This window comes from Mesoplodon bidens, assembly GCF_964165515.1.
Source record: "Mesoplodon bidens genome assembly, chromosome: 1".
Lineage (NCBI taxonomy): Eukaryota > Metazoa > Chordata > Mammalia > Artiodactyla > Ziphiidae > Mesoplodon > Mesoplodon bidens.
Window position 1 is genome coordinate 38,462,518 of NC_138176.1, and position 23,178 is coordinate 38,485,695.

Here is a 23,178-nt window from a genome sequence, read left to right on the forward strand (position 1 = left end):
CAACAAACTTTCTTTTTTCTACTATATAACATTCACAGAGAAATGGTTCTTCTCTCTGTTCCTCTCTCTCTCACACACACACAGAGACCTGTGTAGTCTGTTTCACTATTTTCTCAATACAACCAATGTTTTATTAGGTTTGAGTAATTGTTCAAAGATTACATCATTGCAGTGAATTACATAATATGTTTCTGAAAGCAGCAAGCAGAAAAGACGATTAGTATATGTTGACGTAAAATCAAGTGATATGTAAGAGTGGTCCATATTTCAATGCCTACAGGTCGGTCACAAGCACAGAGTTCTCCAAGACAGGAACCAGCCTCAGGGCCTGCTCGTAATACTCCAGGGCTTCATTCATTTCTCCTTTTACTTTGTGGATGAACCCAAGGATGCACAAGCTTTCTATATCTGATGCATCTTTCTGAAGTTTCTTTAAAGCCAATTTCTTCAAAGAACTGATACTTTTATCCCTTCCTAATGATGCGTTTTCTATTTTTACTGCTTTTAAATAATGGCTGATTGCATCAACTTCAGATTTTTTTTGATATTCCAGAAATCGGCCGTAGTGGAAATGTACCTGTTGCAGCATATGTTTGTTGAGTGCTTCCATGCATAACACCTTTTGATAAGCATCTTCCGCTTTTTTGTGGTCACCTGCTTCTGTGTACATTTCTGCCAGGTCTATGTAAGCAAACTCAAATGTGGGCTTTTGTTGCACAGCAAATTCAAAATGATGTATGGCTGATTGTATTATTCTGTTGATGTTTGCTTTATCCTGTCCTTTAGGCTGCCAGTTTGTAGCTTTCTTTATTTGGATGATTTGTGACTTGTAGCAAAGCCCCATCTGGTGATGCAGGAGGACAGAGGAGGGTGTTGCTTCCAAGGCCAGTTTTAAGAACCGAAGAGCTTCACCCAGAGAGCCTTTTCTTCGGTAAAACATGGCAATATATCGAAAGACATAGATATTTGAAGACGCGTTGGTCAGTGCTTCTTTAATGTATTTTTCTCCTTCAGCTTCTTGTCCTACAGCTTGAAGCTTCAGGGCAAGGAGAACCTTAATATATGCATCTTTTGGATTTAGCCTGATAGCCTGTTTTAGGGTATTTAGACAAAATGCCCCAGGACTTCGTTCTTCTTTGTGAAAGCTCTCCAGGCGATAGACGGTGATTGCATACCCAGTGCTGAATTCAGGGTTTTCAGGGTCCACTTCCAGAGCCTTTTCAAAGCAGACCTTGGCCCGTTCATAATTCTCTCCTCCACATTTCAGCAAGGCCCATCCTTCCTCACAGTCCATCTGAGGACACTCCATTCTGTAGCTGGAGGAATTTGCAAGCTTCCTGCAAGTGTTCTTCACCTTGTCCAGGTAAATCTGGGCTTCCGCATGTCGGCCCATGTGGTAATACAGCCAGGCATAGTTGCCCCAGGTAACCAGACTTCTCACGTCTGATTGGTTGGCATGTTCTTGCTGGGTTAAGTCTTCAGCTTCTTTCAAACTCTTCAGGGCTTCCTCATTCTGGCCTCTCAGGTGTTTCACATAGGCCAGTAAGTTGTATATACCTATGTTGTATTTGGTATCTAGGAACTCAATCCGGTCCAAGACCCTGTTTTCTAAATCAGGTATTTCATCGTCTTTAATGACCAACTCCCATGTAAAGTGACATCTCAACTGTTCCAGCTTATCCTTGATCTGATCTTCATCAGCATTATTACTTTAAAAACAAAAGCAGATTTTCTTTGTTAGGTGACAAAGAGCCAATAGAAATAAGCCAGACAAAACACCACATATTTAGAGCTTAGCCTTGAAAAGGGCACGCCTGCTTTGATCTTCCTTTGAGTTCCTGTATTTCTAAGATCCATGTGGCCTTTGAATGCAGTTTGCTTGGCTTCATACACTGGCCCCAGCACTTTCTAGCCATGCAACCTCTCTGTGCTTCAGAGTCTCCTTTGTAAAGTGGGGAAAATAATAGACTTATCACACTGGATTTGGTGAGAATTAATAAGCCTATCTATGGAAAGCACTTAGAGCATACATATTTCATGCTATGTAAGAGTTTCCTAGGAGATTTGTTCAAGATGGTGGAGTAGAAGGACGTGCGCTCACTCCCTCTTGTGAGAACACCGGAATCACAACTAACTGCTGAACAATCATCGACAGGAAGACACTGGAACTCACCAAAAAAGATAGCCCACATCCAAAGACAAAGGAGAAGCCACAGTGAGACGGTAGGAGGGCCACAATCACAATAAAATAAAGTCCCATAACCGCTGGGTGGGTGACTCAGAATCTGGAGAACAATTATACCACAGAAGTCCACCCACTGGAGTGTAGGTTCTGAGCCCCACGTCAGGCCTCCCAACCTGGGGGTCCAACAAGGGAGGAGGAATTCCTAGAGAATCAGACTTTGAAAGCTAGCAGGATTTGATTGCAGGACTTTGACAGGACTGGGGGAAACAGAGACTCCACTCTTGGAGGGCACACACAAAGTAGTGTGCGCATCGGGACCCAGGGGAAGGAGCGGTGACCCCATGGGAGACGAAACCAGACCTACCTGCTAGTGTTGTAGGGTCTCCTGCAGAGCCCAGGGGCAGCTGTGGCTCACTGCGGGGACAAGAACACTGGCAGCAGAAGTTCTGGGAAGTACTCCTTGGTGTGAGCCCTCCCAGAGTCTGCCATTAGCCCCACCAAAGAGCCTGTAGGCTCCAGTGCTGGGTCACCTCAGGCCAAACAACCAACAGGGAGGGAACTCAGCCCCACCCATTAGCAGACAGGTAGATTAAAGTTTTACTGAGCTCTGCCCACCAGAGCAACAGTCAGCTCTACCCACCACCAGTCCCTCCCATCAGGAAACTTGCACAAGCCTCTTAGCCTCATCCACCAGAGGGCAGACAGCAGAAGCAAGAAGAACTACAGTCCAGCAGCCTGTGGAAGGAAAACCACATTCACAGAAAGATAGACAAAATGAAAGGCAGAGGACTATGTACCAGATGAAGGAACAAGATAAAATCCCAGAAAAATAACTAAATGAAGAGGAGATAGGCAACCTTCCAGAAAAAGAATTCAGAATAATGATAGTGAAGGTGATCCAGGACCTTGGAAAAAGAATGGAGGCAAAGGTCGAGAAGATGCAAGAAATGTTTAACAAAGACCTAGAGAAATTAAAGAACCAACCACTAGAAGAATTAAAGAACAAACAAACAGAGATGAACAATACAATAACTGAAATGAAAACTACACTAGAAGGAATCAGTAGCAGAATAACTGAGGCAGAAGAACAGATAAGTGACCTGGAAGACAGAATGGTGGAATTCACTGCTGTGGAACAGAATAAAGAAAAAAGGATGAAAAGAAATGAAGACAGCCTAAGAGCCGTCTGGGACAACATTAAATGCACCAACATTCACATTATAGGGGTCGCAGAAGGAGAAGAGAGAGAGACAGGACCCAAGAAAATAGTTGAAGAGATTATAGTCAAAAACTTCCCTAACATGGGAAAGGAAATAACCACCCAAGTCCAGGAAGTGCAGAGAGTCCCAGGCAGAATAAACCCAAGGAGAAACACGCTGAGACACATAGTAATCAAACTGACAAAAATTAAAGACAAAGAAAAGTTATTGCAAGCAACGAGGGAAGAACGACAGATAACATACAAGGGAACTCGCGTAAGGTTAACAGCTGATTTCTCAGCAGAAATTCTACAGGCCAGAAGGGAGTGGCACAGTATGTTTAAAGTGATGAAAGGGAAGAACCTACAACCAAGATTACTCTACCCGGAAAGGATCTCATTCAGATTTGACAGAAAAATCAATAGCTTTACAGACAAGCAAAACCTAAGAGAATTCAGCACCACCAAACCAGCTCTACAACAAATACTAAAGGAACTTCTCTAAATGGGAAACACAAGAGAAGAAAAGGACCTACAAAAACAAACCCAAAACAATTAAGAAAACGGTAATAGGAACATATATATCGAAAATTACCTTAAATGTGAACAGATTAAATGCTCCAACCAAAAGACACAGGCTTGTGGAATGGATACAAAAACAAAACTCATATATGTGCTGTGTACAAGAGACCCACTTCAGACCTACAGACACATACAGACTGAGAGTGAGAGGATGGAAAAAGTTATTCCATGCAAATGGAAATCAAAAGAAAGCTGGGGTAGCAATACTCATATCAGATAAAATAGACTTTAAAATAAAGAATGTTACAAGAGACAAGGAAGGACACTACATAATGATCAAGGGATCAATCCGAGAGGAAGATATAACTATCAAGATCAATAAAATAAAGATCAATAAAACTAAAAGCTGGTTCTCTGAGAAGATAAACAAAATTGATAAACCATTAGCCAGACTCACCAAGTAAAAGAGGGAGAGGACTCACATCAATAAAATTAGAAACGAAAAAGGAGAAGTTACAACAGACACTGCAGAAATACAAAGCATCCTAAGAGACTACTACAAGCAACTCTGTGCCAATAAAATGGACAACCTGGAAGAAATGGACAAATTCTTAGAGGGGTATAACCTTCCAAGACTGAACCAGGAAGAAATAGAAAATACGAACAGACCAATCACAAGTAATGAAATGGAAACTGTGATTAAAAATCTTCCAACAAACAAAAGTCCAGGACCAGGTGGCTTCACAGGTGAATTCTATCAAACATTTAGAGAAGAGCTAACACCCATCCTTCTCAAACTCTTCCAAAAATTTGCAGAGGAAGGAACACTCCCAAACTCATTCTATGAGGCCCCCATCACCGTGATTACAAAACCACACAAAGATACTACAAAAAAGAAAATTACAGGCCAATATCACTGATGAATATAGATGTAAAAATCCTCAACCTGATACTAGCAAACAGAATCCAACAGCACATTAAAAGGATCATACACCGTGATCAAGTGGGATTTATCCCAGGGATGCAAGGATTCTTCAATATACGCAAATCAATCAATGTGATACACCATATTAACAAACTGAAGAAGAAAAACCATATCATCATCTCAATAGATGCAAAAAAAGCTTTTGACAAAATTCAACTCGCATTTATGATAAAAACTCTCCAGAAAGTGGGCATAGAGGGAACCTACCTCAACGTGATAAAGGCCATATATGACAAACCCACAGCAAACATCATTCTCAATGGTGAAAAACTGAAAGCATTTCCTCAAAGATCAGGATCAAGACAAAGATGTCCATTCTCACCACTATTATTCAACACCCAAGACCCAAAATACTAGCCTTAATGGGTAAATCATTTATGAATCTAGTATAATGGTTAAAAGACAAAAGTTTAAAAAATAACTATAGCTACAGGAATTTGTTAATGTATACACAAGGTAAAAATATACAAATTGTGCCATCAAAAACATAATGTGGGAGGATGAGAGAGTTAAAAAGGTAAAGCTTTAGTATGTGTTTGAACTTAAGTTATCAGCTTAAAATAAACTATTATAAATATAAGATGTTTTATATAAGGCTCATGATAACCACAAAGCATAAATTTATGATAAATACACAAAAGATAAAGAGAAAGGAATCCAAGCATATCATTAGAGAAAGTCATCAAATCACAGCAGAAGAGATGGAAAGACGAAGGAAGGAAAAAAGTAACTGCAAAGTAACCAGAAAGCAATGAATAAAATGGTATAGTAAGTCCATAACTATCAATAATTACCTTAAATGTAAATGGACTAAATCCTCCAATCAAAAGACACAAAACGGTTGAATGGATAAAAAACAAGACCCAACTATATGCTACCTTCAGCTTTAAGGACACTCATAGACTGAAAGTGAAAAGATGGAAAAAGATATTCCATGCAAACGAAAAGAAAGCAGGCTTATATTGGACAAAATATATAATAAGAGACTATAATAAGAGTTAAAGAAGACTATAATAAGACTATAATAAGAGATAAAGACAAAGACTATAATAAGAGATAAAGAAGGTCATTATATAATGATAAAGGGATCAATCCAACAAGAGAATATAATATCTGTAAATATTTATGTACCCTACATATGAGCACCTAAATATATAAAGCAAATATTAATAGTCCTGAAGGGAGAAATAGATAGTAATACAATAATAGTAGAGGACTTCAGTAACACATTTTCAACAATGGAGAGATCATCCAGATAGAAAATCAATAAGGAAACTTTGGACTTAAATGACACATTAGGCCAGATTGACTTTATATGTATATCTATATAGATATATAGATATATGGATATATGGATACACACACACACACAAAGAGCGTTCCATCCAACAGCAGAATGAATACATGTTCTTCGCAAGCACACATGGAACATTCTCCAGGATAGAGCATATGTTAGGCCACAAAAGAAGCCTTAATACAATTTAAGAAGATTGAAATCATATCAAGCATGTTTCTGACCAGTATTCAGCCATAAAAAAGAAGAAAATCCTGCCATTTGTGACAACATGGATGGAACTTGAGGGCATTATGCTAAGTGAAATGAGCCTGACAGAGAAAGACAAATACTGCATGGTATCACTTATATGTGGAATCTAAAAAAAACCTTCAAACTCATAGAAACAGAGTAGAAAAGTGGTTGCCAGGGGTGGGAGCAGGGAATAGAGAGAGGTTGGTAAATGAGTACAAATTTTCAGTTATAAGATGAATAAGGTTTGAGGAGCTAATGTAAAGCATGGTGACTACAGTTGATAGCACTGTGTTGTGTAATTGAAATCTGCTAAGAGGGTAGAACATAAATGGTCTCACCCCACACACACACAAAAACTACATGAGATGATGGGTATGTTAATTATCTAGATGGGGGACTCTTTTCACAAGGTATACATATATCAAATCGCTACAGTGCACACTTTCAATATCTTACAATTTTGTATGTCAATTATAAAATGAAGAAAAGAATTATCTTAGAAAATCTGTTCCCTTTTTCTTCTATATAGTTTAGGTACATGAAATACTTGGTCCCCGCACGCCCTGCAGATTTTCATTACATATTTATTGTGAATTGACATGTTTACATGTCAGTTCTGTAATTGATACATTTACAACAATGTAAACATATTTGACTGAGTAGATCAAAATAAAACATTTGAAGCTAAAACTCCATTTGCCAAGCTTTCCTCACTTACTAATTTATCTCATGTGTTTTTCTTAGATAGCTGCACTCTTAAGTTTATTATTTACATAAATTATTTCACCACCTTTCTGTTATTTAAATATATGCTAACACATTTTTACGTGCTCTAAGACTTTTTTTTAATATCTTTATGGAGTATAATCGCTTTACAGTGTTGTGTTAGTTTCTGCTGTATAACAAAGTGAATACATGTTTATACAAAGTGTATATATGTATACATATATCCCCATATCTCCTCCCTCTTGGGTCTCCCTCCCCCGCTCCCTATCCCACCCCTCTAGGTGGTCACAAAGCACCGAGCTGATCTCCCTGTGCAATGCAGCTGCTTCCCACTAGCTATCTGTTTTACATTTGGTAGTGTATATATGTCCATGCCACTCTCTCACTTCGTCCCAGCTTACCCTTCCCCCTCCCTGTGTCCTCAAGTCCATTCTCTACATCTGCGTCTTTATTCCTATCCTGCCCCTAATTTCATCAGAACCATTTTTTTTTAGATTCCATATATATGTGTTAGCATACAGTATTTGTTGTTCTCTTTCTGAATTACTTCACTCTGTATGACAGACTCTAGGTCCATCCACCTCACTACAAATAACTCAATTTCATTTCTTTTTATGGCTGCATAATATTGTATTGTATATATGTGCCACATCTTCTTTATCCATCCATGTGTTGATTGACACTTAGGTTGCTTCCATGTCCTGGCTATTGTAAATAATGCTGCAATGAACATTGTGGTACATGACTCTTTTTTTTTTTTTTTTTTTTTTTGCGGTATGCGGGCCTCTCACTGTTGTGGCCTCTCTCGTTGCGGAGCACAGCTCTGGACGCAGAGGCTCAGCGGCCATGGCTCACGGACCTAGCCGCTCTGCTGCATGTGGTATCTTCCTGGACCGGGGCACGAACCCGTGTCCCCTGCATCGCAGGTGGACTCTCAACCACTGCGCCACCAGGGAAACCCCACGACTCTTTTTGAATTATGGTTTTCTCAGGGTATATGCCCAGTAGTGGGACTGCTGGGTCATATGGTGGTTGTATTTTTCATTTTTTAAGGTATCTCATATGTTTTTGAAAGTTGCTTTAAATACTCTCTCTCTCTCTCTCTCTCTCTCTCTCTCTCTCTCTCTCTCTCTATATATATATATATATATATATATATATATATACAGACATACATACTCTATCCCTATATATACACATTTAGTGTATAAAATTTAATAAATTGCTGAATAATAATTAAATTCAGATCTTTAAGGGAACAAGCAAGCAGGTAGGATGCTGGCTGAAGTAAAGAGAATGTCTAAGTTCAGGTGAAATGTGGAGATTTGAGTGCCCTTCCTACCTGGAGATTTTGTATCTCATAGAAAGAATTGGGGAGGTAAGAGCCCTTTGGGCCCAGGAAGAGATTTCTCATGGCCTCAAGCTGCAGCTGTGACCAAAGCAGATAAAACCAGCATTGCTAGTCCTTAGGAAATATCCAGAATCAACCCATTTTACAGTCTTTCCTCCTTCTCCTCTCTGCTGACCCGCCTGGTAGTTGGCACATCTCCTTCCAGGACCTTGTCAAAGCCATGACTAGAGTACAATCTTGAAAGAGGCCCTGTTTAAATGGTAAAAGTAGGAGTTTCAAGGGAAATCTCTGAGGCAGCTTGACCATGGACATTGTGGTGATGCTTCTGTGGAGCATATGACTCTGTGAAGGGCCAGGCAGACCTCATGCCCAGTTAGTTGTTCAGGACAGGGACAACCCAAGGAGCCCATCACTTCAAAAAGTGAGCCAAGGAACTCTCCAGAGCAGTGCTTCTCACACTTTAGTGTGCACAAGGACCAAATCACCTGAGGATCTTGTTAGAATGCTGATCTGGATTCAGTAGGTCTGGGATGCTGCCTTGGTAGCAACCTCCCAGGGGGTGTTAGATTTGAACCACACTGAGTAGCAATGTTCTGGGAAGACTTCACTTTGGGGCAGTGAATTCCGATCACCAGTTTCTTCTCCCTAAAACATCCCTTAAAGAGGCAAGCCCATCCCTTAAAGAGGGGTGGGGTCAACATCCCACCCCTCCCACTCCCTACCCACTTTGGGCTTCCTCCACTCACATTTATACACGTACAATGCAGGAAGCATTTAGTGTGTGAATGAAGTACCTGCTGTCCCCTTTAAATACATATTTCTTTCCTAGGCCTTATTTCTGATCTGTTCAATCAGGATTTCCCAATGCAGGGCCCAGTAATTTGGTTCTAACAGAGCACTCGGGTCGGGTGTGGTACAGGGAATCTGCCACGCAGTTTGAGAGACTCTGTGACACTTACTCCCTGTTTATAGTTCACACGGGAAGTCTAGCAGGTCGGTAAGAAGATGGTTCGTGTAGACATATTCCCCAGTCCTGTCAGAGCACATTTCAAGGCAAAAGCGACTTCATTATGAAGTTTCATAGTTCTGAACTAATCCTTAGCACATTTGCTGAGAAGTAAGCATGCTTTTAAAATAACCACAGGAACTATAACAAAACACACAAAGCTCTGATTTTGTCCTTTCAAATATAAGAAACAAAAGGGGGACCGGGACCTGCAGCAACTTTCCTCCAGGCCCCAGCTCTCACTGACCAGATTTTGCCTGAAAGGATCTGAGCATACCCTCCTAGGCTCTCTCAACATCCCTTCCCAGCTGCCAGCTGCCAGCTCTGCTGGGAGCACATCCCTCAGCACCTGACTCTGTAAATCAGGCAGAGCCACAGAAATCAAAGTGCATGAATTGGTAAGATAGATTAGATAGATGATTAGTGAAATGCATATTCAATCTACTAGCAAAAATGGAATCAGCATAATTCAGGAAGTTGCTCTCAAGAACATGATTTGGGAGAGATTCTCAACTTCCTGTCAGAGAACCAGGGAATATTTCCTTCATGATGGCCGTTTCCCTGCAATTCTGAAAAGCTGGGGTTCAGGCCGATTTTATTTTCTGCTGTGGGCTGCAAGCAAATGCAGAGGAGGTTTCCACTCAGGATGCTAGCTGTTAGGTCTGTGCTTTTATAAAATGGAAAAGGAAAACAAAACTGAAGCAATGCTATCAAGATTCCTGCTGAGGAGGAACTGAAACTGAACATGCAGAGCTGAGCTCAGTTCTCCACTGGGAGTACCATTCTACACAGACTCTGCAACTGTGCTTGAGAGTTAGAAAGAAGGCATTGTGGATGCCATACACATTATAAGCCCTCCTCCCAGAGATTCAGATGCAACCTAGGGGTGGGCTTGGGCTCCGGACTCTGCATTTTCACAAGCACCCTGGAAATTCTGTTGCAGAAGTCCCTGTATCGTGTTTTTGAGAAGCATAGTCCTGGAGGTATTTTGTTTTGTTTTTTGTTTTCTTTTGTTTTGTTTTGGCAGTACGGTATGCGGGGTCTTAGTTCCCCCACCAGGGGATTGGACTCATGCCCCCTGCAATGGAAGTGAGGAGTATTAACCACTGGACTGCTGGGGAAGTCCCTGGAGGTATTTTGAAAAGCAGTTTCCCATTTGTGGGAGATCATGTAATGTATCAAACAGTGAGTCAGACATCTAGAAGAAAGGAAAATAACCACAGAAAGCCTGGACTTCGGTTTTCTCTTTGACCAGCTCTGGGATATTTCTTGAATCACATCACAGCCTCATTTCCTCATTTCTAAAATGGCCTGGAATAAATTTCCTTTTTTCTTCCATCCAAATGATAGGAAACTGTGCCGTAGGGAGATCCACTTTTACCTTCATGTCAGGTGTGGCTCTGGGCACTCTAAGGACTGATCCTCCCTCTCCAAATAGGGACCCGAGGGTCCAGACCTCCCAGTCCCTGCCCATCCTCTCTAATGTGAGCATAATTAAAAGCATTAATACATTTCACCCGTTTGCCCTTTGTACCCAGAAGCAGCTCAGCCCTGGAGTTTGGCACCTTAGTAATGACCCTGCTCTGACACACTTTCTATATGACTTCTCGGCCAAGTAATTTGCCCTCTGAGGCCCGTTTTTCTCATCTAAAAAATGAGGCTAATAAAAAATAATAGCATTCCCTTCCTTGGACTACTGGGATGATGATAATAGATGATGCGTGTAGAGCCCTGGACAGAGTGCACTTCCAACTACAAGGAAACTGTTACTGCCATGATCAGTGGCATATCAGTGTTATAATTTAAGTGAATTCTGGGTGTGCAAAGGGGCCAACAGAGTTCCTCAGTGGATGGGGCAGAGGAGGGCACTCATTAGCCAGCCAGCAGGTATGAGGTGTTTCCCCAGGTGGCTTCCCCGTTTGGAAATTTTTAGCACAGCTGAGAAGGAACAGCCTAACTTGCCCCTGTTCCTACAGCCTCTGAGAACAGGGCACCTTGATGTGGGCCTCAGTCCAGCATAGTCCAGAGAGCCTCCCTCAGACTTCCTCAGGTCCGTGGCTCTGGACACACCCAAGCACAGATCACTGCCAAACTTCTTAAGCAGACTGGCTACCGAGGCACTGGGTAGGGCTAGGTTTTTCTGGTCAACTCATTCATGTAGATATGATTCACATCACTTATGACTGGAAGCCCATCACATAGGGGAAGTGACCTGAGGCGTTTAGCAGTGAATTCCTCTTATCCACCCTGTCCCCAGACACAAGCCTGCAGAGCATTTGTGAGCCCTTGGATCGCCCTGTCCTCATTCCCGGAATGGTCACTAGGTTGCTCCCTCCCCAGCCAGTCAACCCCTCAATCCCTTCCCATAGGTGTCTGATGGGAAAGTTTTCCTTTTCTCTCAGCTGTATTTTTCCTGAGGCTCTAACTGATGTTAGAACTCAAGCAGGTCTATATGCATCTTTGAAAATCAAGTTTACTAAGATTGTACTTTACATATAATAAAATGAACCCATTTAAAGTGTAGTTTGATGAATTTTGACAAATGTATATTCCCATGTAACCACCACCACTATCTCCCTATAGACTATTTGCATCATCCCCTGTGTACCCTCCTGGTCAAGCCCAGTCTCACCCTCTACCATCCTCGGGCAACCATTGCTCTGCTTTCCTTCATTAGAAATTAGATCAGTATTAGGAAAGAGATTAGGTCATTATGTTTTGAAGAGAAATTATTTTCTGCTGCTCACAAGTTCTCATTACAGGGATAAAAAATAAACTCTCAGCTTCCAGTTTGTTTTCATATAAGAAATGGAAAAAATGTCCATCTGTAAGGATTGTTTTTTCCACTTCCCACCTTGAAGTGATCCAACTTTCAGGGCAAAATTCCCAACATGGGTTGCCTTTTTACTACCAATTTCATCTTTCATAATCTGCTGAAAAGAAATGTTTCCTTTTAAAATGACCAGAAGAAAGCTTCTTAGTTCTTTCAAAGAAAACAACAGAAAAAGCCTCAAAAGAGTAATTTGCTTAGATCTGACTTTGAACCAGCAAACTTCGTACCTGATTGGATCTAACCACTCCTGCCAAGCCTCCCTCACATCCAGCTCCTGGCTCCCAGCTCCACCCGTGAAGCTTAGGGAGTCTGAGTGCACACACCAGAAAAAGTCACAGAAATAAAAAGTACCCCTATTGGTAAAGGCATGTTTAGTCCACAAGCAACAGGACAACTCTGGAACTTGCCTGCACCCAAGAAGCTAAGCTTACAATTTGGTTTCAAGATCGAGGGTGCTTGCAAGGTATCTCACTGACCTCATGATGGTGATCTGTTCTCTGCTGTTCTGAAAAGCTGGTGTCCAAGCTGATTTGCTCTTCAGAAGTCTTTCACGTCTACCTCAAGGTAAGTACTGAAGGAGCTATAAAAGAGGGACGTGGGGTGGGGAGAATGCATCAGCTGATGCTTTCTCCCAGTCTCTGAGTGACTGCCTTTATGAAAGGGAAGAGGATTTGGAAGTGAAACTGATTTCAAATCAAGAGGAGGAAAAGGAAACTTAAGGGTTTCTGTCATGATTCAGTGGAAGTAAATCATTTAAAAATCATGACTGGGGACTTCCCTGGCCATCCAGTGGTTAAGACTCTGTGCTTCCACTGCAGGGGGCGTGGGTTCCATCCCTGGTGGGGGAACTAGGATCCCACAGGCCTCGGGGGGCAGCAAAAACCAAAAACCAAAAAACAAAAAACCCCGGGCTCCCAGGAATCTGACCCTAACTCTAGGGTGGGTCCCAGGAAATTGCATTTTTAATGAAGTCTGTAGGAGATTCTGATGTAGGGGTTTCTGGGAGCACATATTGTGAAAGACTGCTCCAGAAATATGTTGTAAAAAGTAACTTCGTCAAGTCAATTTACTTGTGGGAGACAATTTGCACCTTGAGACCTGGATTTAATTCTGTGTGTTATTTACTAGCTCTGGGATTATCCATGAGTCAAATCACTGAGCCTGATTTTTTTTTCCCCCATGCTAAATATAAGAAGCCAAGTCCTGGAGTAAACCCTGAGCACTTTCAATCTCTGAGGTCTAAGGCAAGCAAGCTGCCTAGCTGATAAATTTACATATTTATGCTTTAAGCTCTGAAGGAGTGATAATACCCTGAGAGATTTTTTTTAAATAAAATTTTCTATGATGTAAATATCCGTGAAAATATAGGGAATATAGTCCTCATGGCTGATTTGAAGATGAAAGAATTGTCAATTGCGTAGGAGAAAGTCTCCCTCCATTCTGAAGCTGCAGAAGGTGAGAGAGAGAGATGCTTGTGTAACAAAACGGACACCTGTTTGTTTTTTCCCAACAATGGGAGTACCATAAGATACTTCAAGTTCAGAGATTGTGTTATGTCCAACCAGAGTAACCTGCAACTGGGAAAGTCTGTAATTCTGTTGGTTGTCTGACTTAACAATTTGTTATCCTGGTAGTGATAAAGTGACATCCTTTTATATCTTTTATAGTGTCACCCAGGTAAGAGGGGCCCCTGCTTTTGGCCTTGTGCTTTAGAGGGCCAACATACCACAGACACACAAAATGTAAATTTGTTAAGGAACACACGATGTCTCTGTTACTGAGAATCCGGTGCTTAATCCTGGCATAGTGAGACTTGAAACCTAAAATGTCCCACATACCACAGACACACAAAATGTAAATTTTTAAAGGAACACATGGCATCTCTGTTACTGAGAAACTGGTGCTTAATCCTGGCATAGCGAGATTTGAAACCTTAAACATCCAGCCCAGGGAAAATGTGTCTCTATCTCTTGCCTTCTTTGCTCAAAGAGAAAGAAAATTGTGTCATGAAAATTTCTGTGTTGTGAGGGTGCTGATTTTAGGGATAGACACTACTTTGAAGTGCAGAAATGATCGGAAGTGGTTAGATCAGAGAAAAGGCAAATTTACTGAACTGGCCAAAGCCTTCCTCTCAGCCTGAATGCAATAGATCTTACATTATGAAGTTATTTTCCAGTACAGTTGCACCAGCTGCCCATTTCTTGCTGCTTTTCTTGTTCTAATTCCTGGCGTATGCAGCGCTCATGAATTAGCATGGTATTTGCAACAGCTGCATATGGTAGTTGAATAACATTCTATGTGTTAAGAAATTCATAGTGTGCTTAAATTTGTACACACGTACATTTAGACTTACACAGTGAGTCACATTTTCTTCTGCTTTTAAACTCTTCCTTTGTGCCAATTTGCTGATGAATGGTTCCTGAGAATGGGTATTTAAAACTAAAACAAGTGGGACCAGATTTTCCTACCCACACCCTACTCAGAAAATAGAATATAGAATTTCTCCAACATGTCTCTTGAGTGCAAAAGTAATGATGGTACTTAAAATGTTAGTAAGAAGAAGGGCACAACACAGTGCCAACAAACTTAGAGGTTAAAAATAGAAGGTGATGAAAGGAAAGCTTGCTTTCTTTATATACATTTATAACAAGAGTACTCATTCTTTTTTTAAATAGCCATATTGAAATATAATCCACATACCGTACAATTCACCCATTGAAACTATACAATTCAATAGTTTCAGCATTTCACAGAGCTGTGCAACCATCACCACAGTCAATTTTAGAATATTCTCATTTCCCCCAAAAAGAAGCCCTACCCCCCTTTGCTGTCACCTCCAGTCCTCCCATCCCTCCCAGGCCTAGGCAACCACTAATCTACTTTCTGTCTCTTATAGATTCGCCTACTTTGGATATTTCGTATAAATAGAATCATACAATATGTGACCTTTTGTGACTGGCTTCTTTCATTTAGCATAATATTTTCAAATTTCATCTATGTTGTAGCATGTATCAGTAAGTACTTTATTTTTATTGCTGAATAATATCCCACTGTATGGAGATACTTTATTTAATACATCAGTTCATCAGTTGATGGATCCGCCTGTTGGCTGTTGTGAATACTCCTATAAACATTCATGTACAAATTTATGTGAATGTGCGTTTCCATTTCTCGTGGGTATATACCTAGGAATAAAATGGCTGGGTCATGTGGTAATTCTGTGTTTAACCATTTGAGGAACTGCCAAACTGTTTTTCCAAAGGCACTTTACCATTTTTACAGAAAAGATTTTAGTCAGTTTCCCTCTTTGTGGCCTCCCAAGAAGGCATAGATTACCAGTAATGAGGCAACTCTGCTGTAAATCATAAGGAATTTTTGTTATTAGTCAAATCAAGTTACCTCCTTCCGCAAAAGAGACGATGGGGGAAATGGTGGAGGAAGAGAGGAAACAGGAGTGCGTGGTCTCTAGTTGGAGCCCACATTTTCCACATTGGCCTCCAGGGTTGACGCTGCACATGCTAGGGATCCTATCTGTGATTATCTTCAGGATTCTCACACTTCCATGCTTCCAGTCGCCCTGGACACACATTGTGCAAGTCAGCTGACATGAAGTGGAAAGAAAGATGAAAGTTGTGTGGAAAAGGGGGCTGGGGGCAGAGGCTGATGAATCTTTTGCTGAGCACTCTGAGGCTGAGGAATAATTAGTATCACTTAGAACCCAGGCAGGATGAGAGAAATTCTCCTCACTCCTTCATGGGCATCAACACACTTGAGAACGTCTTTGGCAGGGATATCAGTACTCTCCAGGTGACAATCAAATACAGAGAATGACGAGCTGTATTGAAGCAGGTTTGTGGGCAGAGGACATTGTGGGTGCTGGAGCCATGCAAGAGGCAGATGTTATCAGGTAAGTCTGACAGACTTGTTCATCCACACTTAGGAGACACCTGTTGGGGGCTTGTTATCTATCTGGTGAGTACCTGAGGGGAGGGAAATGCACGGAGAGATATGGTTAAGCGCCAGGGAATTACAAGTCATTCCATTTAATGTGGCTCCATTTGTTATTTCTGGATAGTGAGATTTCAGGAAACAAGAGCTACATACATAATTGTTTTGATTGTTTTCCAATCATTTCTCTTAGCTTGCAGTCCTCGAATAAATATTAAGTGTAATATGACATACATCTCTTCCCTACCCTTTCTACCTTTTTTCCTTTTGGGCTCCTGTTCCAGCAAGGGGTTTGGTGGCATGACGTGCAAGGACAAGATCACATGCACCTGGGGTACCTTCTTTAGCACTATGCAGTCGCCAATGGTCCTCTCTCAAGGTCAGCATGCCTGCCCATCTTACCCTCCACTCAGAACGCTCGCAGTTTTTCTCCCCAGGCACCAGATCCGATAATAAGGTACTCAGGCCAAGTGAGCTAAATCTTCCCCTGCAATGGACACTTGCCCAATTCAGTGCAATAGAATAAGTTTACCTTTGCGGCTGGTGTGAATTGTATTTTCCACCAGAGGCCTCTTGAGAAACAAGAGAGACTTCTCGGCTTCCTGTCTCTCTCTGTTCTTTACTTAACAGAAAAAATTCTCCTATGTTTGTTTAGATTGCCTGCAGGATGCGGCCTAAAACAGAATTGGAGAAACTCCACGTTTCTCATAGTGGACATCAGAAGAGGAGAGAGAATGTGGGTGGAAGCACAAGATGTTGACAAGATCTAGCAGAGAGAAGGGCCGCAGCCCCCCTGCTTCCCTGTGGGGGCAGGGTGTTTATGTACATAGGGTGCGTGGTGGTGGTGTCAGGGTGTAAGCTGAAGCCCTGGACTCTTAAAGCTGTAGAGGAAATGGTTGTTCTATTCAGTGGTCATGAAGTTAGACCAGTCTGTGTCATATGGAGCCAATTCATGCTCAGTGTAACATTGTATTTATCAGTAGTTGAGTCTTGAAGATTTAAGGTACAGTAAAATTTCAGAAAAACCAGAACACGCCTTTATGTTCCATCACACCTAAGTTATTTATTAATTAAATCGATGACTCTTTCAGGCATCCACACTGTGTATACCGATCTCAAGTGCACACCATGCTATTTTTAAAACAAAAAATATTCACTATATTGTGCATTAAACCTCCAGGTCTTATTTATCTACCAGTTGGAAGTTTATACCCTTAAACTACATCTCTCCTATTCCCCCCCACACCCCAGCCCCTGATAACCACCATTTAAATTTAAATTAATTCCAACAGGCAATCATTTTGCTACCCAGAGGGTGACTGGTGGTCTCATGCTGGGTCAGCTGACTGTTTTGATTCACACCAACCTTGATGTCTGTTCCTGGCCATTCAATATTTACCTAGAAAATCCCAATTGCTCCAGGCATACCATGACTTTTGTGGTTTCCCTCAAGATTTTCAGGGTTAAATGAAGTTTTATATCACCTAATATACAATATTTCTAATGGGGGAAAGAAACCTCCATTATTATTTCCTAAGACCTTTCACTAGGTCCTTAACCACCCAATAATTCCTCTGTCCAGCCGCTTTCCTATCATCTTGAACCTGGGCTCATCAAAGCATTTCTGAATAAAGCAAGTCTTCATGTTATCAAGAAATTTTCCCCATAGTGGCTAAGAAAATGAAAATTTCTCCATATGTTTATAATCTACGATGACAAACCAGCATTGTTCCCTCCTTCTCTTTTGCCTATCTTTCCCCATTCCTACTGGTAAGACATTTTTCCATATAAGTTTTATAGAAAAGTATTATTTTGGTTTCTAGCATATTGTACAGAATCTACTTTTTAATCCTTCACATGGTGTGTTATGATTACAGGGGGGGCAGAAAGGAGGTGAAATCTCCCCACATGCCTCCTGAAACTCTTGTATTGTGGTTGCCGGACCCCATTTCTTTTAGATATGTTCCTTCTAGATTTGACCTGTTCTCTGCTCTCTTCTTCTAAAAACTCTCTTCCCCCTTCAGTTAATGGGACAGTTGAACTCATGTTGTTTGTAGAGTTGGTAGAGACAATCCTAGATGGAGGCTTTTCTGAGGAGGAGGGGGAAAAAGGCAGAAGGGAGAGAGGAGAGCACCCAGCCCTCTCTAGGCTTTGGTCCCCCAGCCTTTGGATGGACACAACACATTAGTGTCTATGCAGGGTGTCAGGGAGGGGAAATTTCACCTTACCCTTTGGGGTTCCTCTGGCTGATCTAATAATTAAATTGACACAAGACAAATCAACAAGAGAAAATCTAAGTTAATTTCATACATATGGAGGTCTCATAGATACAGCCTAAGAAGTGACCAAAGCAAGCAGCTTTTATACCTTTTAGGCAAAGAAATAATAAATTTGTGAGGAATTGACAAGGCAAAGAAACTTGGGCTTGGGTACGAATTAGTGGAGAATGTAAGCAGACCTGGTTTACATAGCCTTCTCAGCCCTCAATTCCCTATCTCCGGCGACAAGGATGTCTTACTACCTCCTGCTACAGTGAGGGTACCTTTCACATGGGAGATTTATTTCCTGCTTTCAGAGGAGGGTCAGAGTGTTCTTCTTGCACTGGCTGTTTTCTCAAGCAACAAATTCAAAATAATCAATATGCCACTGGCATATTTTGGGACAGCCTGCATTGAACTGTATCACAGGGCCAATCTGTACAGGTTCTAAAATGACTCCATGGATGGAAAAACACTGCTAAAAAGAACCACAGTGTTACAGGTGTGAGGTATCTGACTGCTTTATAGAAACATAGAAACAAACCCAAGACATCACCCCACAGAGGGAATGTCACAGTGCCAACTGCTCCCAAGGGGTCAATTGGGAAATAGGCCCTTTACTGAGCCCCAGGACCTGCCTGCCCCAATCTAGTCCCCCTCCCAGAACTCTCTGAGCAATTCAAGTGTTAACACTTGCCCAGCAGAGTTTCTCCTTAACCCTGATCCAGTGCTGTGGCCAGGGTCTAAGTCCATGCCTATGCCATACCAGTTGTTAAATATTTTGAATACCAACTTGGTGGAAGGGTTTCAGCTCCCTTCCAGCAGTAGCCCTATGGGTACCACATTCCGATTCTTATTCCTCGCTTAAAGATGCTAAAGGGATGAGGTTTCCAGAGTCCAAAACCCTCTGAGAGTTTTTCTCTGCTGGCTGCATTTCTCCATTCAGTTCTTGAAGAAACGCCAAGAGATGCAAAGCCTTAGGATCTGCTCCGTTGTTTGAGAGGTTGATTTTGGCAAATTTTTGCAGTCTGTTTTACATTTTTTCTCTCTCCTTTGACTCCTGGTTTATTTTCACACCTGTCATAAAACGGTGGATGGCCTTGTCTTCACACTTCATTTGATACAGCTGAAAGTTGCAATATCGCAGATGGAGCACTTGTTTGGCTACAGGAGGAAGCTCTTTGCTGAATTCTTTTCGAAAGTAATACTCTGCGTCTTCATACCGACATGCTTGTGAAGAGAGACAGGCGATACAGGAGCAGATATGGAAGAAATTTCCATTGCTCTCATCAGCTCTCTTTAAATGATCTAGAGCGTGTCGTATTCCTGTAACTTCTCTCTTTTCCCACCCATTTTCTGTATTTGAAGGACTTTGGTCCTATAGTAGCACCCAATGTGGCAATGCAGGTAGGTGTTGTTTGGCATGCATTTTAGAGCCTTTCTCGGGAGTTCTATAGCTTGGTCCAGGTCACCTTTTCTTCCATACAGCTTTGCTGCCCCACGAAGCACATCTGTTGCCAATGGGGCTTTCTCCAAAGCTTCTTTGACTGACCTCTCTCCTTCACCTTCTTTATTAATCTTTTGAAGTCTCAGGGCCAAGAGGACTTTGACATACTGGTTGTCAGGATTCAGCTGAATGGCTTGCCTCAAAGGGTCAACGGGATTCTGAGACGGTGGCCAGTTATCCAGACGGTAGCTCACGATGGCCAGTCCAGAGGAGAATTCTGGGTCTTGGGTTTCTTTTCCAGAGCCTTCTCAAAACACACCTTGGCCCTTTCATTTTGGTTTCCTCCACACCTTAACCGTGTCCACCCTTCCTCACAATGCATCTCAGGACGCTCAATTCTGTAGGGGCTGGAATACTTCTGGCATACTTGTTTCACCTAGTCTACATAAACCTGAGCTTCTGAGAATCTTCCCAGGTGGTAGTAGACCCAGGCGTAGTTTCCCCAGGTGACCAGGCTTCTGATCTCTGCCTGGTCAGCGTGCTCTCGCTGGATGAACTCTTCAGCCTGCCGTAAGCATCCCAGGGCTGCCTCGTGCTGGCCTCTGCAGTGTTTTATGTAGGCCAATATGTTGCACATTGTGGCTTGGAATTCGCTGTTCTGAAACTCAGTCAGGTTACACACTCTGTCTTCAAAATCATCCAAGGAATTTTCTCCCGCTACCAAGTTCCAGGTGAAATGGCATTTTAGTTGCCGTAGGCTGCTGTCCAAGGAGTTCTTTGTGGTCTCACTGTGGGGGGGAAATACAGAAAGATGAACACTCTGAGACATAGCACAGATTCACCAGACAAGAAATGGGGAGCATGACAAAGAGCATTCTCCTCCTAAAGGGTGTCAACCCCAGTCAAAAAAGAATATCCTATTGGGAGACTGGGATTGACACATATACACTATTGATACTATGTATAAAATAGACAACTGATGGGAACATACTGTATAGCACAGGGAACTCTACATAATGCACTGTGGTAACCTAAATGGGAGGGAAGTCCAAAAGGGAGGGCATATCTGTATGTGTCTGGCTGATTCATTTTGTTGTGCAGTAGAGGCTAACACAACATCGTAAAGCAACCATACTGCAATAAAAATTAATTTAAAAAAAATTTTTTTAAGGAATATCCTTTCCGGGCTTCCCTGGTGGCGCAGTGGTTGAGAGTCCGCCTGCCGATGCAGGGGACACGCGTTCGTGCCCCGGTCCGGGAGGCTCCCACATACTGCGGAGCGGCTTGGCCCGTGAGCCATAGCCGCTGAGCCTGCGATTCCGGAGCCTGTGCTCCGCAAAGGGAGAGGCCACAACAGTGAGAGGCCCGCCTACCGGAAAAAAAAAAAAAAAAGTGATGAAGGAAATGCTCTTTTGGAATGAGTTGAGAAAACAAGAAGTGAGGAGACAGTTCTTCTGAGAAGTTTCGCTGTAAAAGCAGGAACTTGGGTGGCTATAGCTGGAGATGGCTGAGGGGAGATTATTTTTGAAAGTGGGTGATATTAATGAATGTTTATGTGCTGATGAGAGTGATGCAGTAGGGATGGAAAAACTGTGATACCAAAGAGCTGACAATTGCTGGAGAGAAGTCTTTAAGGAGGTGAAATGGGATGTGAACTAGAACAAAATTATGATGCTCAACCGTTTTTTTTTTTTAAACACTAGGGATAATTCATCCAAACTATGGAAGGGAAGGCAGGCTGAAGGCATAAATTTAGGCAGGTAGAAGATTTGGTAGTGACACGTGAGGGTGGTTCTCTAAGTTTGCTTCTTGGGGAAGGTATACACCAAAATGTTAGCAGTACTTTTTATCTTTATTTATTTCTCTGTGTTTCCTTCTCTACCTCTAAGTTTTTGCTTCTGAGCATGCATTTCTGTAAACCAAGAAATGTAGGCATTATGACTCCATGGAGTCAGGACTCGATAGTTTCCACTTGCCCCTTCAGATCCACTCTGCATCCTTCCCCACCAGACTGTCATCGTCAGAGAGGGAGCTCCATGGTCTCTGGCTTCCCAGTGGGTTTGGCCAAAGGGAGACACAAGAGCTCAGAGGGAGGGAGTGGTATCCTCGTCGCTTCTGGGGCTTCCACCCTGCAGAACCTTCCTCTGCTGAAGCCCACAGGTGCTGTCAGTTGGCCTTCTGTTTACACTTCTTTTTTCAGGTTCCTATAACTTCTCCTTTCTCTTGGGGCTTGGGGCCCTAGTATGTTATTAGCCCCAGGGTATTATATCACCTCTTCTTATCTCTGAACCCAAACCACTTCTTATTCAACTTTCTTTAATTACTCAGCTTGAGTTCAACATCAGTTTCCTGCTAGGAACCTGATTTACACAGAAAAAGAAAGGAAACCTTAAAAACCAGGACTCAGGACCTGAGAACTAATTGGCAGATGAAATTAACACATTCTTTTTGTGACCTTGTGTAAGTTGTTTAGCCTTTCTGAGCTTAGATTTCTTATATCTTTTGTGAGGATTAAATGAGATACATATAAAGTGCCTGTAACATTGCCTGGCACATGGAAAGCATCTGAAAATGTTATTTGTTAGTACTGTTATCATTATGGGCAACAACAAGCTACATTAATCAAGTGAAGCCATTCACAGGGATCATCTTACTTGATATTCACAACAGCCCCAGGAGGTAGGTGGTCAATAACCCCATTTTCAGAGGAGGAACTGAAAGAGCTAGTTTCTTACACAGTATCACACAGCAAATACATTGCCATTTCAGTCAACCAAATGTGTGTGTGTGTGTGTGTGTGTGTGTGTGTGTTTACAGGAAAAGAAACGTCATTGTTGAGCAATGCATTCTTGATTTCTGGGATGATGACAGAAGTCATAGCACCAGAAGCCTCTGCTAATAATAGCAGCAGCACCAAAAAAACGAAACCATTCTTCATCTCTGTGGGTTCTGAGAGGAAGAAAACTCCAAGAAAGTCGATCCTCAGGGAAGTCACCTCCCTTCCATCCGACATAGAAATGACAGTTCTTGCTGGGAGCCCCAGTCCCCATCCTTACCCATAGTCTCTTGTCACGGCCCAAGGATCAGGGGAAATTTTCTTCATCTTGCCAGATTTCAGTAGCATAAAAAGTATTGTTGTTTGAGTCAATGAATACAAGATCCAGGATGCTAAGGGAGAGACATCAGTCAAA

General features: G+C 42.0%; 1 protein-coding gene and 1 pseudogene across 2 annotated transcripts; both read right to left on the reverse strand.

The window, feature by feature from the left end:
• Nucleotides 1-208: 208 nt before the first annotated feature.
• Nucleotides 209-12,925, reverse strand: LOC308616073 (interferon-induced protein with tetratricopeptide repeats 1-like). Its single transcript, XM_081232083.1, has 2 exons — nucleotides 12,811-12,925; nucleotides 209-1,709 (listed from the first exon to the last, which is right to left on the reverse strand). Exons 1-2 carry the CDS (start codon nucleotides 12,813-12,815, stop codon nucleotides 275-277), a joined length of 1,440 nt encoding a protein of 479 aa, XP_081088209.1. The 5' UTR covers nucleotides 12,816-12,925; the 3' UTR covers nucleotides 209-274.
• Nucleotides 12,926-19,218: 6,293 nt separating this feature from the next.
• Nucleotides 19,219-23,090, reverse strand: LOC308624403 (interferon-induced protein with tetratricopeptide repeats 2-like; annotated as a pseudogene). Its single transcript has 2 exons — nucleotides 23,044-23,090; nucleotides 19,219-20,775 (listed from the first exon to the last, which is right to left on the reverse strand). The product of its transcript is annotated as an interferon-induced protein with tetratricopeptide repeats 2-like (transcript).
• Between the last annotated feature and the right edge of the window lie 88 nt (nucleotides 23,091-23,178).